Source organism: Coregonus lavaretus, assembly GCF_964263955.1.
Source record: "Coregonus lavaretus genome assembly, chromosome: 3".
Classification (NCBI taxonomy): Eukaryota; Metazoa; Chordata; class Actinopteri; order Salmoniformes; family Salmonidae; genus Coregonus; species Coregonus lavaretus.
Genome location: NC_139990.1, coordinates 65106945 through 65125313, shown reverse-complemented (window position 1 = coordinate 65125313; position 18369 = coordinate 65106945). Strand labels below are relative to the sequence as shown.

Genomic DNA, 18369 nt, shown 5'->3' with positions numbered 1-18369 from the left:
AGTTCATTGCGCTATTGCTTCTATTGAGTTGTTTTTCCTTTCTATCTTGTAGGCTGTAGAAAACGGTGCCGTGCTGGAGGGCTAATGTACAGGCAGGAGGATGTGTAGTAACAGAGTAGGAACAGGATCTGAAGTCGGATACCCTTGGGACACAAGGGCAGATTCAGACAGCGTGTCTGTCCATGTTCAGCTCTGATTCCACAATTATGATAAATGCCTCAATTAACATTCCACATCCATTAGAACTTTTACATATTTATTCCATCAGGCATTATACAGTTTGCAATAACCTTCGCCTTGGCAAGCGTGTTTTGAAACCTGGTGCTGTTATCTTAGACTGAACACCTGCATCACATGCCTTTCATGGTTCAAGTTAGGATAGGGATTTGATTAGTCCCAGTCAAATACTTTTGTGAGGTAGATATATTGGAGTGCTCAAAACAACAATTGTAAATCCATTAAAATGCATACCTGCCAACCCTAATGTCAAACATAGGTCAGAACACTGACAAGAGTTTTTGAAGTTTAATTTCGAAATGCCACAGAGTAATGTGTCTACAATGTACAGTTTACCTTTTGTTTTTCTCAGCTTTGACCTTGGCAATAACGTTAGCCTTAAAAATGAGAACAAAGCCAACAACCTTCGGCTTGTTTAGGAGTCTATGGTTACCATGCAGTTCAGATCGACCAAGACACAACATTACAAACACGTTTCCCCAAATGTATTGGAATTAGTTTGTTTGAATGGAACTGAGATCCAAACATAAGTTAAGGAAAGCATTTACATGCAACCCCGTGGCAACCAAATAGCCCACCTAAGTTCTCTGCTCTCCATATTGTACAGTATAGCTATTGTTGACATCTCGCATTGGCGCCAAATCCACCTTCATTCCGAGGCTTTGTTGTGACCAATATCAATATGGGGAATCACTGAGTCAGAGAGGGAAGAAATGGGCCCAAATAGTATATAAATAAATAAAGAAATAACACCAGCCTACATGATTACTAACGTTGTCAGGGATTCATTGCATGCATACAGAAACTCTTACACTGTTAGCTCAGATTGCTACTGGCTGACCCCTCATACTAAATTAGTATTTTCGGTTATATGACCCGCCCTTGCCTTGCTCTCCTTGGCCACATCAATTATTGAGCCATTAATTATTGGCTCAAACAGATGTCACTCAAGTGAGACGGAGACCGTGACCCTAATGAATAACCTGCCGCCATAAACACACAGAGAGCATGTTGGACCAGTCTGAACAGATCTGAGAGGTGCTATAAATTACAAGGACAGAGAACTAGTAAAAGGGAATGGTTCCATGTCAGTGACTGGCTCATATATCAGCCAGTATGATGTTATAAATGCTTATACCGCTCCATGTCTCTTCTAGGAACCAAATAAGCGTTCCAATAGAACACATTAATACATCTAACTGAGGCAATATGGGAGCAGTAGCCTATCTATCAAAGGGCACTGGGTGTGCAGTAACCACCCAGCTAGCGCATAACGTTCTGAGAACCATATATTTCTTAGGTGGACATTTCCGTACTTCAGCATAATATTTCCTAATGGTTTCCTCATGGTTCTATTTAAGATAAGGTTCTCAAATTGTTCCGAGAACATTAAGAAACAACATTCTTCTGTGGGAATTTCAGTACTTCGTGGCTCTATTTAAAGTCATGTTCTCAGAACATTAAGAAAACTTTCCATAGAAAACACAAGAAAACACAAGTAACGTTCAAAGAACGTAATAAGAATATACATTCCGTCCTCAGGGTCAACAAAACTCTCTCTATCCTCTGTCTTGTTAAGTGTGTTCAGATGTGTTGGCCGCGCCCACTGATTGGCCACACCTGATCTTAATGAGTGCGTGTTTCCTTTGAAATGGGGTTTGTTTGAATAGACAAAAATTTATAGCTTTGTATGAGTAAACAGGAACATTTTCATTTTACCCAGTAAGTTGACTGAAAACACATTCTCATGTAGAGCAACGACCTGGGGAATAGTTACAGGGGAGAGGATGAATGAGCCAATTGGAAGCTGGAGATAATTAGGTGGCTATGAGGGCCAGATTTGGAATTTAGCCAGGACACTGGGATTAACACCCCTACTCTTATGATAAGTGCTAAGTGCAATGGGAGCTTTAGTGACCACAGAGAGTCAGGACACCCTATACAGGGACAATCCTCAATCACTGCCCTGGGATATTTTCTTTTTTTTTTCAGACCAGAGGAAAGAGTGCCTCCTACTGGCCCTCCAACACAACTTCCAACAGCATCTGGTCTCCAATCCAGGGGCCGACCATGATCAACCCTGCTTAGCTTCAGAGGCAAGCCAGCAGCGGGATGCAGAATGTTTAAAAAATGTTCAATTTTACTGGCCAGGAAACTTAAGGCTTAATTCCCAGAACCAATGGGAAACCAAAAATGTACGTTCCCATAACTTCCAAAGAACCAAATGTGCAAGCTGGGTAGGATCTAGAAGGCAAGTTTATACACTTTATAGTGTGCTTAAGAAAATTAAAGTGCCCCTGGGCTGAGTGTAAGGTTGTGTAAGGTCTGCGGAAAGCTTGTATAAGTGTGTGTGTGTGTGTGTGTGTTCAGTGTTCTCTATCAATGTCAAGTGCCTATCAAGATTTAGTGGACAGGAAATATTCAAGCTATTATTAAAAGTTTGGAGTGGAGATAATGTAAACTGTTTACCAATGACTGATTTTTAGTCATTTTTTTAAACAACTAACTTTAGATGACTCCTTCTCATCACCTGAACGCTGAACCATGATATAGAAATGTATCAGTAATGTATGCAGGGCCAGTAGAGTTATCATGGTAATAGAACTGTCAGGGAGGTGACATCTCAGGGTTACGGTGATGACATCTAGGATAGGTGATGCACGCCGCCAGCTAAGGAGATTACACCAGGTAGCAGCCGTGACTTTCAGGAAGTGTCACCTTGTGTTTCATGTCAACTGCAGGTAAGAAGGAAGTGAACACATTATTGCATCCCTAATGATCTATTGATTGTGTGTCATGCAGTAATGTCTGTACATTGCAGCAGTGTGTTATAGCAACATTTTCCCAAATGTTCTGTAAGGTACACTATATATACAAAAGTATGTGTACACCACAAATTAGTGGACACAGCCATGCAATCTCCATAGTAGATTGCATGGCTGTAGATTGGCCTTCCTGAAGAGCTCAGTGACTTTCAAGGCACCGTCATAGGATGCCACCTTTCCAACAAGTCAGTTCATCAAATTTCTGCCCTGCTAGAGCTGCCCCGGTCAACTGTAAGTGTTGTTATTGTGAAGTGGAAACGTCTAGGAGCAACAACGGCTCAGCTGCGAAGTGGTAGGCCACACAAGCTCACAGAACGGGACTGCCAAGTGCTGAAGCGCGTAACGCGTAAAAATCGTCCGTCCTCGGTTGCAACACTCACTACCGAGTTCCAAACTGCCAATGGAAGCAACGTCAGCACAAGAACTGTTCGTCGGGAGCTTCATGAAATGGGTTTCTTTGGCCGAACAGACGCACAAAAGCTTAAGATCACCATGCACAATGCCAAGCGTCGGCTGGAGTGGTGTAAAGCTCGCCGCCATTGGACTCTGGAGCAGTGGTAGCGCGTTCTCTGGAGTGATGAATCACGCTTCACCATCTGGCAGTCCGACAGACGAATCTGGGTTTGGCGGATGCCAGGAGAAAGCTACCTGCCCCAATGCATAGTGTCAACTGTAAAGTTGGAGGAGGAATAATGGTCTGGGGCTGTTTTTCATGGTTCGGGCTAGGCCAATTAGTTCCAGTGAAGGAAAATCTTAACATTACAGCATACAATGACATTCTAGACGATTCTGTGCTTCCAACTTTGTGGCAACAGTTTGGGGAAGGCCCTTTCCTGTTTCAGCATGACAATGCCCCTGTGCACAAAGCGAGGTCCATACAGAAATGGTTTGTCGAGATCATTGTGGAAGAACTTGACTGGCCTGCACAGAGCGCTGACCTCAACCCCATCGAACACCTTTGGGATGAATTGGAACGCCGGCTGCAAGCCAGGCCTAATCGCCCAACATCAGCGCCCAACCTCACTAATGCTCTTGGGGCTGAATGGAAGCAAGTCCCCGCAGCAATGTTCCAACATCTAGTGGAACGCCTTTCCAGAAGAGTGGAGGCTGTTATAGCAGCAAAGGGGGGACCAACTCTATGAATGTCCATGATTTTGGAATGAGATGTTCGACAAGCAGGTGTCCACATACTTTTGGTCATGTAGTGTGTTTGAGGTGCCTTTAGCGATGGTATGGATGTGGAATTTTCATTTTAATTGTTTAAGTATTATTTAATTAAACTCCAACTATGAAATAATAGATTTTGTCAACATTTCAAGAATAGCTTATAAGGTAGGCTGGCTCACACTGACTCTTATTCCTTCATGGTCCCCTTTGAGATACAGTGTACTACTGCTGCCATCTGTTGGATAAAAGAGGGGCATACAGGTGCACAAAACCAGCTCTTGCAGTACTTTAAGTAAATTGACAAGCCCATTCTCTTTTTGTTATCTTCCCCTCAACACTATTAATCAGACTACTACTTTACTCTAAATGTCCATAATGACCAAAAGCCTACCAAACATCTTCATTTTATTTCCCAGAAACACACTTCTTTGGCAGGCTCTTGAACAAGCTGCACAATTTTGTCATAGTGCCTTTAGTTGCCAAGGAAACTGTTTCCGTGGAAAGGCCAAATAAACAGCTGAACCCAATCTAAAGTACTTCCATAACTTGAGGCGAGCATAAATGGACTCATGGTACACCTCTTCACATTACGTCTGGAAATATTCACTAGGCTAGTTTGATAAATAAGTCATTCTTTGTTACTAATATAATGGAACAATGAAAGGGCGACACATTTCAGTCCTGATTTGTTTGTGTTTGTATTCCCATTCTTTGAATAATTCTCACTCCAGTATTCCCATACAGGAGCTCCCTGGGGAATCAATTGACTCCAGTCCTGACACAGGAAGCCCTTGCCCTTCCCAACACCATGCCCTCCACCACAGTGGGAGCGATATCCACGGCAACCCATCTTCCAATCTGGAGAATGGTAAGAGGCGCTTCAGCGTCAGGGTCCAGAGTGTGGACTTTGTCCAACTTCAGCGCATGGCAGAATACAGTCACCAAGCACAAAGGGAGCAACCCCTTCATCCGTGCTGTGGCAGTGTGAGGAGAAAAACTCCACATGGAAAAAGAACATGGAGGATGTGACCGTTTTTCATGAGGGGTATGGAGGCAAAAAGGGGAGCAGCTTTTTCGGGGTCTTTGACGGGTTCCATGGACTCATTTCTGCAGTTACGGCATCCAGGGAGATGCCTGTTTTAGTCCTGGAGCAACTCTCCAAACAGGACCCCTTGCTCACCTTGGAGAAGGACCAGGTGGAGCTACTGTCCCGCTTTGAGGCCCTGTTCCAGAAAGACTACAACAGGCCTTACCCAGGCCAGGCCCAGAACATTGCACTAGGCCTAGGCCCTGAGCAGCTGGAGAATCTGACCAAAGTGGAACAGGTGAACCTAGCCTTCACCACAGCCTTCTGGAAGATGGACCGGGTCCTGGGGCTTGGCAAGAACGAGACCTCCAAGATCCGCTGGAGTGGCTGCACAGCGCTGCTCTGCCTGATCGACAGTGGAGCAGGGAACAGGACAGAAGAGTAACACACCAACCCCCTCACAGGAGTTACAGGGTGGAAGAATTCTCATTGCTAACTGTGGTCAGTATTTTACTAGCATACTGATAATACACTGCAAATATGATACAGAACAAGTATTTTTCATTGAATACTATACATTTCCAATTAGCATATCTCTTGTTGATTTCCATGTCACAGGTAACGTGCAAGTGGTACTGTACAAACAAGGCAGGGGCCTCCGTCTGACCAAACACCACAGCACGTCCAACCCTAAGGAGCGCAAACGCATCCTCCAGTCCGAAGGGGCAATTAGCGTCAACAAACAGCACGATCTGGTGGAGGGGCTGACCAAGGCCACCCGAGGGCTTCGTCATTATGGAAACAGAGAGATATCAATCCTCAGTCCTGCAGCAGGAGAGTGAGGTCAATGTGAAGGAAACTATGGCTGACAGTCTGAATAATCTCACCTTGGACTACGAGCGCCTTGCAGCTGACATTTGTAGAGAGCTAGTGGAGACAGCGTTGGTTTCAGGTTCAAGGGAAAACATTTCAGTCATGGTCATACTTCTTCAGGGGTTGGATGTGCTCAGAGAAAACACTCTCAAAGGAGAGTTGACAAAGCAAACAAATACCATGTAATTATAACTTCAGGCCAACTTTTCAAGTTTTTCCGAGAATGAATAGCTCTTGCATTTCTTGTGATATCGAAGACCTAAAGGCATACAATATACCTAATTTATTGACTTGTACCCTGACGCTCAAACTGATCAGTCCTTCACTAGTCATGTTTTACATAGTTAAATCCACCTGGCTTCAGAAAGACTACCAGTCAGTTAGTGCCACTACTGGTTGTTTGAGGCAATAGGCTAACAAGTCCGATACAGTCCTTCAGTTTTATAAAATGTAATGGGCAGTCATTCATTAAAATATAACCAACAATTGTGCAATGCAATAGAGTCCTCTCAAATATGAACAGACCATTTTGAGAAAAGTAACAAGACACAGGGGAGATGCAATTGAATTGTTAATAACACTACATATATATTTAAAAAGACCACCATTGATTAGCATTTGACGAGTTTGTGACAAGGTAACAAACCCATAGCAGACCTTGACCTACATTGGTGTACTGTACAATTGTTCGGAATCTCTAGATACTTTCCTGACAAGCTTATGCCCTCCAAGCTGTATTGGTAGAAAACAACATTGCAACACCCTATATAACAGTAGAGTAATATTCCACAGACTGATGACAGGTAATAGTCAAGACTTCTGTTGGTGTATGGTTTGAGGCCTACTTTTAAACACCATTAATTCTGACAAGTTGACAGCTGAACAATAACAGTTTGGGGAAACAAAAGACTAGTCATATGTTAGGTCTTAGCAAGACAATTTACAAAGCTTGTCTGAGCATGTCCAACTGTCTCAATGTTCTTCCTTAAATCAATGTATCAACCAGAGAATGTTGTGGTTTCAAGAGGGACTTCCCATGATGCACAAGCCAGTCATCATGGATGTGACAAACTTGCAGAGTCACCAGTCATCCAATCACAAAACCACCCTTAAATCCTGTTCAACCGGTGGCAGTGGGCCAGTGGTGTAATGGCACTGGATGTTCTTGCCAAAGTTCTCTGCAGACGAAGATGTTGTCGTCGTCGTCGTCTCGGTAGCAGGTGCGAGGAGGAATGCTTGGTTTGACAGTCCTTGCCTGACACTGCTTCAATAATGTTATACTCAGTACAAACAGTCATAGCCTCCCGGCATTTCACAATGGGGGAATTTGGTTTGCTTTGGTTGGAAGGACACAACTCACAACAAATGTATGGGCAGCAAATTAAAAGACAACTTACTTCACCCCCAGTCCACTAACCCTATGACCTAGGTTACACTTTCTCTTCAGGGAATCAGTCACACACACACACACACACACACACACACACACTGCTTTCTCTCTCTCATAGGGGTTAGTCTTCCAACTGAATTAAGTACAACAACAAAAATGTTTTAGGCCTTGTAGTGACACATGCATACATTATACTGAAATACACTTTTTTTTTAAATGAAAGTAAAACCAAAAAAGGTATTAGAAATGCAGCTATACAGAGTCTTTAGCTATTCCGGGGAGAAAGGACGAGAGGTGGAAGGTCTGATGTCAGGAAGGGGAATCCCATGTCCAGATGTTATTCAGAGTTAGGAGTGGGGGGGGGGGCAGATTTAGGTACCGCAGCAGGAGCGGCTGGCCGGCTGAGCTGTCTCCGTAAGATCCACTCCCCGGTTCCGCCCACTGTTCGCTCCGGCAGCTTGAGGCTCGTTCTTGGGTAATTTCTTTGCTGTGAAGCGATAGGGAAAATGTTTATGACCGGTGTTTCTATTATCAGATTGATTGAATCTTTAAAATTTTCAAACAAAGTGTAATGATGAACATGGAACATAAAACACTTACCAATAGCCATGAATATCTCATTAACGTTCATAGAGGTCTTTGCTGATGTTTCCATAAACAGTAAACTGTTATCATCTGCGTATGACTGGGCATCCTGGAAGAAAACCAAAATCAGTCAATATAGATGTATCACGTCACAAACGGTTTTCTTTACCTGCCTTCTAGGTAAAATTGTATGATGACTCCATTGAGAATAAAACTAGCACAGTCTAATGTTCATTAGCAAATTCACTGGCACAAACCTGGAAATCCAACGCTCTTTTGTTTGCAAGGTCAGCCTTGTTCCCAGCCAACGCTATTACAATATTTGGACTGGCTTGTCTCTGAAGCTCCTTAACCCAGTTCTTTGCTCGTGCAAAGGACTCCTGGCAAACAGCAGAGGATGAGAGATAAAAAGATCCATGTGGAGGAAAGATGACAACACAACCCCTCCCTTCATTCCCTGGTAATGCTATGGACTGGAGGATATCCAAGATGTGGTCTCGTTAAAGGAGAACTAAAATATGACAATTAGATATAATGTTCCCCAGCTTACATGTATGGAGAGTTTGTCAACAAGATGTATCATATTGCTGAGTTGAAGTCATGCTCAGCTTCAAACATTGGCTTAAGCTTTGTGTACAAAGCATTGAGTTAGAAAACCATGCTCTTTTGAAAACGTATTTTCATAAAATACAATGTTCTAACAACGTCCCAGCAAACTTCTTAGCAAATAGAGCAAAAGCAGACATGGGGATCAAAATATCATTTCTCATTGGAGTTGCTCTTATTTATTTATTTGTAACCTTTATTTTACCAGGTTAGTCTCATTGAGATTAACAAATCTATTTTACAAGAGTGACCTGGCCAAAATAGAAGCACACAAAGTTGCAAAAACATTTACAACATAAAACATCAATTTACACATTGAACAGGAAGATGGTTTGGGAAAGTGTGGTGCAACTAGAGTTCAAACCATTGACAGCCCCCACTTCATTTGTTAAGACAAAAGTGCCCTAGATGTGACAAGTTTGTTTAGACCAAATGGAATGAATAGGGGATATTTTAGACTTTGAATGTGTCAAATATGAGAACTACAGAAAGATGCTTGAAAACATGTCTGTCAGCAGAACGAGGCTACCCTTTTTCTTAATATTTTCTTCAGATTCTCAACTAGGCCTATTAAAGTGGGCCTAATCTTCAAACTCCTGCTACATTTTCACAAAATGTATTCAGCTGTACCTAATGCTATACAGTGCATTCGGAAAGTATTCAGACCCCTTTACTTTTTTTCACATTGTTACATTACAGCATTATTCTAAAATTGATTCAATTGTAGCAGGTTTTCATCAAGGATCTCTGTACTTTGCTCCGATCATCTTTCCCGCCATCCTGACTAGTCTCCCAGTCCCTGCCGCTGAAAAACATACCCACAGCATGATGCTGCCACCACCAAAGGGATGGTGCTAGGTTTCCTCCAGACGTGACGCTTGGCATTCAGGCCAAAGAGTTCAATCTTGGTTTCATCAGACCAGAGAATCTTGTTTATCATGGTCTGAGTCATTTAGGTGCCTTTTGGCAAACTCCAAGTGGGCTGTCATGTGCCTTTTACTGACGGGTGGCTTCCGTTTGGCCCCTCTACCATTAAGACCTGATTGGTGGAGTGCTGCAGAGATCGTTGTCCTTCTGGAAGGTTCTCCCATCTCCACAGAGGAACTCTGGAGCTCTGTCAGAGTGACCATCGGGTTCTTGGTCACCTCCTTGACCAAGGTCCTTTTCCCCCTGATTGCTAAGTTTGGCCGGGCGGCCAGCTCTAGGAAGAGTCTTGGTGGTTCCAAACTTCTTCCATTTAAGAATGATGGAGGCCAATTTGTTCTTGGGGACCTTCAACGCTGCAGAAATGTTTTGGTACTCTTCTCCAGGTCTTTACCTCGACACAATCCTGTCTCGGAGCTCCACGGACAATTCCTTCCATCTCATTAATTGAATTTACCACAGGTAAACTCCAATCAAGTTGTAGAAATATCTCAAGGTGGTCCTCTGTTGCTCAATTGGTAGAGCATGGCGCTTGTAACGCCAGGGTAGTGGGTTCGATCCCCGGGACCACCCATATGTAAAAAATTTATGCACATATGACTGTAAGTCCCTTTGGATAAAAGCGTCTGCTAAATGGCATATTATTATATTATGATCAATGGAAACAGGATGCACCTGAGCTCAATTTCGGGTCCCATAGCAAAGGGTCTGTTTTTTATTTTTAATAAATACCCGAAAATGTCTAAAACCCTGTTTTCATTTTGTCATTATGGGGCATTGTGTGTAGATTGACAATTTTAGAATAAGGCTGTAATGTAACAAAATGTGGAAAAGGGGAAGGTGACTGAATACTTTCCGAATGCACTGTACCTAATTTAAGAGTCTCTTATAATGTGTGACAGAGTACATAAACCCGGCTGCTGACTCACTTCGTTAGTGATGTCGTAGACCACGATGGCGGCCTGGGCACCTCTGTAGTACATGGGTGCCAGGCTGTGGTAGCGCTCCTGACCAGCTGTGTCCCATATCTCAAACTTGACTGTTGTGTCATCCAAACATACTGTCTGAGTCAGGAAGGCAGCTGAGAGGGGACAGTCATAGCACATTCAGAATTTGGTTTGCAGTAGGCTATAAGAAAAACAGCTGGCTCTCCAGTCTCCAACAATGGGCTGTATATCATGGGAGATTGCATAACCTACAGAATGTAAATCAGAAATGGTCAGAATCACTAGAGGACAAACATAGTGATTTTGGGTTATATCCATTTCAATAACACATTAATAGAAGATGATGTCAGATCAGCCTACCTCCGATTGTGCTCTCTTGGAATTCATGAAACTGACCCTTGACGAAGCGAAGTACAAGACTGGACTTTCCCACAGCGGACTCCCCTAAGAGCACTAATTTGAACTGGGAGATCTTGTTGCCTGTGTTTGGCCCATTGGGTCGTGTTGCACCACCCCTACTTGCCATGTCCTACACCCCAGTCTCTTGCTCTGGATGCAGAAGTACCGCTTGAATGGTCACTCCTAGAACTGCCAAAAATGAGATGTCACATTATATAAATTGTCAATAGATCAACAGTGAATAAAGTAGCGGGGGGGAAATAAATACAACTACAAAATAATCAACTTTAATGTTTAATTGTTTAGAAATTGTTCAATTAGCTATGTCTCTGATCATCATTGTAATATCACAGGATGTAGCTAGCTTGTTAAAACTACAGACAGTATTTGGAAATGTGACGACGACTTTCACTTGTCTACTAGTTAGTAATGTTAGACTTATTTACAAATATTAGATTACACCTATTTCTTAACTGTCCCGACAAGTAAAGACAACAAGCCTATGTCTAGCCAAAAAGTAATTGCAGTGAAGACGTGGGTCGAAATCGTGTTACGTCACAGTCTTGACCACAAATAACCACTGTGTTGACTAGCTAAAACTTGCTAGCTCTCATCAAGCACCGTGTCCGTCAGAAATAATGATTAGCTTCGTCAGTCCCATCCATTGGTCCAATCTTACCTTCGACAAATTGGTTAGCTTGCTAGTTCATTCTAGCTAGCCAGCCAGTTACAGCTAGCTAATTTAGCTAGATATCATTATTTAGATTAGGTGGCTAGCTGCTAGCTAGTTTACTATAGCAGCTAGCCACCTAATCTAAATAATTATATCTAGCTAGTTTACTATAGCTAGCTAACTAACTACATACAGTATATTGAATAAGGTTGAACCACACCTCAGCCTTCGCACAAGCAAATATGTGGTAGCTAGGAAGTTAGATACATACATTTCAATGGTCAACTCACTGAGGTATAATAAGAACGGGTCAACTGTTGGTATATGATTTGTTGTGCGCTAGCTAACAGTAGCTAACAAAATAGCTTTCGGCCTAGCCAAGGCTAACTAGCAAGCTAGTTCTGCCGGTAAACTAGTTAGCTAGCTAGAATGATATCTACTTACCTTATCCGAGATAATTAGCTAGCTAGATAGCTAGCTGAAGGGATTTCCCAAAAATAATATTTTCGGCACTCCAATGTATTCACAGGGCGAGAGACTTCATCAAGCTTGGCCCTTTCCCACTTCTTCCAACTTCCTGTTTGTTTTGTATGGTGGATGATGATGATGATAGATCGAATGCCTACGTAGAGCTGAGAAAAACCAATCACACACTCTCGTCCCAATTTGTGAACTTGTTAAAGGGGCAATCAGCGATTAAAACAATAACAAACACGAACCCCGCCACTGTTTTGGTAAAAAGCTGAGGGATGGGCTGGAGAAATGTAACCGCTCTCAAATTAATAGACAGAGCTATGGATGCAAGGACTGGGCATCCATGGTATCAACATTATAGTTTGAACTATGTTTTGAGGTTATACAACTGCTGTTTACATTTACTTTTTTGGAGTAAAACAAACGTATATTTTGGGTTCTGATGGGGTCCGACAGCTGAACTAAGTTCATGAGGCATTTATAAGTTATATTCTTAAAGAATCAATTGGTACATATCATTAATTTACAAGTCCAAAAATTGCAGATTGCCTCTTTAATGAGAGGAAAGGGGAACTAATCGTTGTATAAGGCTAAGAGTAAATGTTACAGAAGTGTGATAACTCATTCACAAAAAACCTTTGTAACATATGACATGCCTTGATGTATGCAAACAATTGTTTCCATTTATCAGTTTCAAAGACAAATTCTAAATCACCATAACATAAATCAGCATAGATGTGGTAAATGGAACGCAGACAGTTTCCGTTGCCCAGATCCGCGCACATCCAACAAATCCGTCATGATTTATGTATTGTAAAAGGCCCACAATGTGGGTACTTAAGTCCGAACATTTAGAAGTTGTCCCTGTTCAGGTTTAGAAGTGACTGCTAATTGCTAACTCCCATTCATATAAACTGGTTAGCATAGCTAGCATACAGAAATCGGTGGTGGTAGTCAAAGTCGTTTTTAACTGTAATGCAGTTGATTGGTGACAATGACATGAAAATGTGTTGGGGTTGACATCCATACAAGCATTATATCGTCTGATTTTTACCTCAACATAGTGTGAAATACACATAAACAATAGCCTAAATGTAGGCAAATTTTGCTGGGAGGCAATGAGAAGATTCGGGATCTTTCCCTCACCGCCCTTTCCCCCACACGAGTTCGATTGACCCCTTTGAGCTGGAGCCATTTTTTTGCCATAGTAATTATAACAAGGTTGAATTTTGTTGTTTTTATTCTAGAACACAGGTACAGTAAGCCTATAATTATAGCGCCAATCAGATCAGACCTCGGTTTCCTAGCTGCGGTTGCCATGTGACTCAAGATAAACATTCTATCAGAATATCCTGAAATTTGATACAAAGTAGCCAGCAAAGTAGACAGTTTAAGCTTCTCTCTTCAGAATGAAACATGGTAGCTAACAACTAGGCATGTAAACCCGTATGTATGTTTATAATATTTTGTTGGGTAGGCTACATATTTTTATAGCAACTTGTTGATATGCTAACGAGATGAATTTGATAGAAAGGAATGCAACCAACACCTGGAAATACACCGAAAGATTCCCGAATATTCGAAGGGTAACATAACAACAAGCAAAAAGGCTTGGTAGCCTAGATATTTCTTTTGCGTTTGACTGATTCATAACTATTTTATCTTGTAAGATGTGCGTATATGATGTGGTCTACTGTAAATGCATGTCACCATACTGTAGATGTCTCTGAGTGTTCCATGTGAAAGCCAACGACCCTGATATTGCCAGTACTCTAGTTCATGGAGTCCGCAGCCAAGCTTCTATTTCTGTGAGTAGAGGCCAAAATAAACAGAGACGTGTATAGTGAGTGTTAAGCTAAAGTAGACTCAGGTATTCATTTTACAGATGTAGGATCTTAATTTGATCACTATTTTGTTGCTGAGAATTTTCCTGCATAACAGGAAATGCAAACTTGTAGTGTATTCATGATTTAAAAAAGGCTTCTAAAGTTTTTATTTCCAGACTTGATTTGCCAAAACAAAAAATGTATCAACCGCTACAGAAAATTAATTATTAATTATAATCCACATAATAATTCACATTTCCTGTTGCTGCAGGATTGTTTTCCTGCTGTAGCAAACTGGCTAAAATTAAGATCCTACATCTGTAGATACTGCATTCGGAAAGTATTCAGACACATTTACTTTTTCCACATTTTGTTATGTTACAGCCTTATTCTGAAATGGATTTTTTTTATGCTCATCTACACACAATACCCCATAATGGCAAAGTGAAAACAGGTTTTTAGAAATGTTTGCAAATTTATAAAAAAAAGAAAACAGAAATACCTTATTTACATAAGTATTCAGACCCTTTGCTATGAGACTAGAAATTGAGCTCAGGTGCATCTTGTTTCCATTGATCATCCTTGAGATGTTTCTACAACTTGATTGGAGTCCACCTATGGTAAATTCAATTGATTGGACATGATTTGGAAAGGCACACACCTGTCTATAAAAGGTCCCATGAGGTCGAAAGAATTGTCCGTAGAGCTCCGAGACAGGATTGTGTCGAGGCACAGATCTCGGGAAGGGTACCAAAACATTTCTGCAGCATTGAAGGTCCCCAGGAACACAGTGGCCTCCATCATTCTTAAATGGAAGAAGTTTGGAACCATCAAGACTCTTCCTAGAGCTGGCCGCCCAGCCAAACTGAGCAATCGGGGGAGAAGTGCCTTGGTCAGGGAGGTGACCAAGAACCAGATGGTCACACTGACAGAGCTCCAGAGTTCCTCTGTGGAGTTGCGAAAACCTTCCAGAAGGACAACCATCTCTGCAGCACTCCACCAATCAGGCCTTTATGCTAGAGTGGCCAGACAGAAGCCACTCCTCAGTAAAAGGCACATGAAGGCCCGCTTGGAGTTTGCCAAAAGACACCTAAAGGACTCTCAGACCATGAGAAACAAGATTTTCTGGTCTGATGAAACCAAGATTGAACTCTTTGGCCTGAATGCCAAGCGTCACATCTGGAGGAAACCTGGCATCATCCCTACAGTGAAGCATGGTGGTGGCAGCATCATGCTGTGGGTATGTTTTTCAGCGGCAGGGACTGGGAGACTAGTCAGGATCAAGGCAAAGATGAATGGAGCAAAGTACAGAGCGATCCTTGATGAAAACCTGCTCCAGAGCGCTCAGGACCTCAGACTGGGGCGAAGGTTTACCTTCCAACAGGACAATGACCCTAAGCACGCAGCCAAGACAACGCAGGAGTGGCTTCGGGACAAGTCTCTGAATGTCCTTGATTGGCCCATCCAGAGTCTGGACTTGAAGCCGATCGAACATCTCTTGAGAGACCTGATAATAGCTGTGCAGTGACGCTCCCCATCCAACCTGACAGAGCTTGAGAGGATCTGCAGAGAAGAATGGGAGAAACTCCACAAATACAGGTGTGCCAAGCTTGTAGCGTCATACCCAAGAAGACTCGAGGCTGTAATCGCTGCCAAAGGTTATTCAACAAAGTACTGAGTAAAGTGTCTGAATAATTATGTAAATGTGATATTTCAGTTTTTTTTATTTTTAATACATTTGCAAAAATTTCTAAGCCTGTTTTTGCTTTGTCATTATGGGGTATTGTGTGTAGATTGATGAGTGGGGGGAAAAACTATTGAATCCATTTTAGAATAAGGCTGTAACGTAACAAAATGTGGAAAAAGTCAAGGGGTCTGAATACTTTCCGAATGCATTTTATATACAGTTCTACTGTATTAACTTGATAATATCACAGAATTTCTAAACCCCAGGACCAACATCACAATACTTCCGGGAAAGTTTTGCGAAGCAGACTCGACAGACCAGACATGGATTTGGTGTCTGGGAAGTCAATGGGAGAATTGAAAAATGATTCCTTAGTTGTTAATTTTCTAGAAATCTAAAGGCACAACCTAGATTCAAGCCAATGTCTGAAGTAGCTGAACGTGTTATTACTCCAACCTTGTGAAAGTGACAAACTGACATGTTTTCATTTTCATCAAAAACAACTTTATATCGAAGGGGTGCCTTTGATTTGACTGCCTGCACATGCGCAGTTCGGTGCGAGACTACTGTTAGACCCGATGAGCTTAGCTAACCAACGTCGCCATGACATTGCCTACAAGTGTGATCTGGGATTTCAATTGGAGAAGCAGTTTCTAGATATCTTCATACTGTACCATCTTTGATAATATTTTGTTAGTTTGAGAAAGACTGTCTGTCTGTGTGCGTACTACGTGCATGCGTTCGTGCGTGTGTGTGTGACTCCACAGAAGGGTCAGGGTGTGATCGACAGGGAGGACCTGCAGGACGTGTGTCGTCAGTTTAACCTGGACCTGAGTGGGCCGGTGCTGGATGACTTGATGGAGTACTGTGACGTGGACAAAGACGGACTCATCAACTTTCTGGAGTTCGCCAACTTCCTCAACTGGAAGGACAAAATGCCCATCAGTAAAGTGGAGCAGTGCATTCTGACTAGTGGATAGTTAGTGTCTAAGCATAGAAATATAATTACTAGAATGCACATTCCCATTCAAGTCAACATTCTGTGATTGGTAGACTGGCGGTAATTCTATTCCCTTTTGATTGACAACTCAACCTCAGAGCGTAAGACCAGCACAGCCCCAGATAACATGCAGAGAGAGGCTCTCCCTGTGAGACCTGCAGCCTCGGAGGCTTTGGCCAGACAGGAGGACCTGGAGCCTGCAGAAGTGGGCAGCATGCTGAAGACCCCCAAGACCGTCAGCAGACCCAGGACCGTCCAGGACCGCTTCGTCACCTCCTCCTCTCTCATCCGGGCTGTCGTGGGTGGTCTCCCTACAACCAGTCAGTTGTGGTTGTGTTGTGATTGTGTTGTCTTGTAACACTTCACTACCCAGGTTTACCTCAGACTAAATAGATATTTAGGTGAAAGATGCATGAAGAATTTGATATAATTCCCACACTTCTCAAAAAAAATTCAGGGAGGGAAAATCCTCAGAGATTCAGGAACACGATTTCTTACATTTGTATCTTTGCATTACAATGGACTGGTAGTCATTTCCCCCCTGCTTCTCTACATTGTGTGAATCACATTCTCACTGTATAATTATCATATCGTTGCACGTAGACTATCGTATGTACGGGACCCCCACAGTGCGCACCGACCTGGCGGCCCCGCGGATCAAGCGCGTCAGCGACATCAGTAACTACGGTGACCAGACCACAGCCTTTGACCTCCTGTATCCCACGCTGCACTCCCTAAGCGGAGTCCACAAGGAGCACTTCTTCTGCCCCCGCACCAAAGAGGAGTTACAGAATACCAATGAACCCACTGAAGAATCAAGGGAGAGAAAGAAATATATGGTCTAGTAGATTTAGCACTGGGACATACAGTACCATGTGGAGGGTTTGTGGGATTTTGTTACAACATTCAAAATGTAGGAAAAACGTTGTTTCAAAAATATAATTGGTATGAACAATTCTGCCATTGGAGAAGTGATTGACACAAAATGTTATTGAAATAGGACGGAGCATAAACAAATAATTTGTCAAAGAGATCTTCTGATTCTTATTTCCGCCTCCATTTCCTTTTCAGATCGCTGAAATATTCCGAAATGTGGGCGTGAGGATTTCCGAGGAGACATTTGAGGAGGCGTGGAAGCTGGCATCCATGAGACACCCCACTGGGGACGTGCGTGTGGAGATTTTCCGGGACGTTCTAAAGGAAATTCAAGCTAATTCAATCTGAACAGTATCTTTTACCTCCTCAGTATCTATTCCGTGAAAGAATGTACTTCAAGTATTAAATATACAACACAAGTGTTATACTTTTATTTTTTCTTTGAGACTAACTATTTTTATATTAACTGTCATTAAAATTATTTTTGATTGTTGACTGTAATGTGTTTTCTTATGTTGAGAGCAATAAGTTGTTGCTAGAATAAGGAATGCTTCCTCTTCCTGCATGTGATAATAAACAGTTTCTACTCCTGAAACCTAAGTAAATATTGAGAAATATGAGTACCATTATGCCATCGGAGTCTTATCATTTGAAATCCTGTTTATTCTGTCACACTGTTTGATTAGATTTACACACATATTTACTCTATGGTTCTATTAGTCAGTGTTATCATGACATTTTGTCAATCCTAATTAAATATGTGGCCACAGCCTTAGATACACAAAACACAAACACACAGGCGTGCGCACATACACACATGCAGGCGTGCTCAAACACCCACCTACTGTACTGA

General features: G+C 42.3%; 2 protein-coding genes across 2 annotated transcripts; one reads left to right on the top strand and one right to left on the bottom strand.

The window, feature by feature from the left end:
- Positions 1–6682: 6682 nt before the first annotated feature.
- LOC311123590 (ras-related protein Rab-5A) lies at positions 6683–12246 on the bottom strand. The gene is made up of 6 exons (XM_084158197.1): positions 12098–12246; positions 10942–11169; positions 10564–10715; positions 8362–8484; positions 8120–8213; positions 6683–8006 (listed from the first exon to the last, which is right to left on the bottom strand). Exons 2-6 carry the CDS (start codon positions 11105–11107, stop codon positions 7891–7893), a joined length of 651 nt encoding a protein of 216 aa, XP_084014323.1. The 5' UTR covers positions 11108–11169; positions 12098–12246; the 3' UTR covers positions 6683–7890.
- Positions 12247–16183: 3937 nt separating this feature from the next.
- LOC311108477 (EF-hand domain-containing family member B-like) lies at positions 16184–17864 on the top strand (the record flags this gene model as incomplete). Its single annotated transcript, XM_084151105.1, has 5 exons — positions 16184–16195; positions 16408–16612; positions 16739–16960; positions 17244–17425; positions 17712–17864. 5 exons carry the CDS (start codon positions 16184–16186, stop codon positions 17862–17864), a joined length of 774 nt encoding a protein of 257 aa, XP_084007231.1.
- Positions 17865–18369: the final 505 nt, after the last annotated feature.

What these genes read in the sequence shown, in the direction of transcription:
- LOC311123590 (XM_084158197.1), bottom strand. Translation starts at nt 11,107, where the DNA reads ATGGCAAGTAGGGGTGGTGCAACACGACCCAATGGGCCAAACACAGGC. An exon ending in CCAAGAGAGCACAATCGGAG is followed by an intron (nt 10,716 to 10,941) that starts GTAGGCTGATCT and finishes GTCCCCTCTCAG; the next exon opens with CTGCCTTCCTGACTCAGACA. An exon ending in TCTACGACATCACTAACGAA is followed by an intron (nt 8,485 to 10,563) that starts GTGAGTCAGCAG and finishes GCTGTTTGCCAG; the next exon opens with GAGTCCTTTGCACGAGCAAA.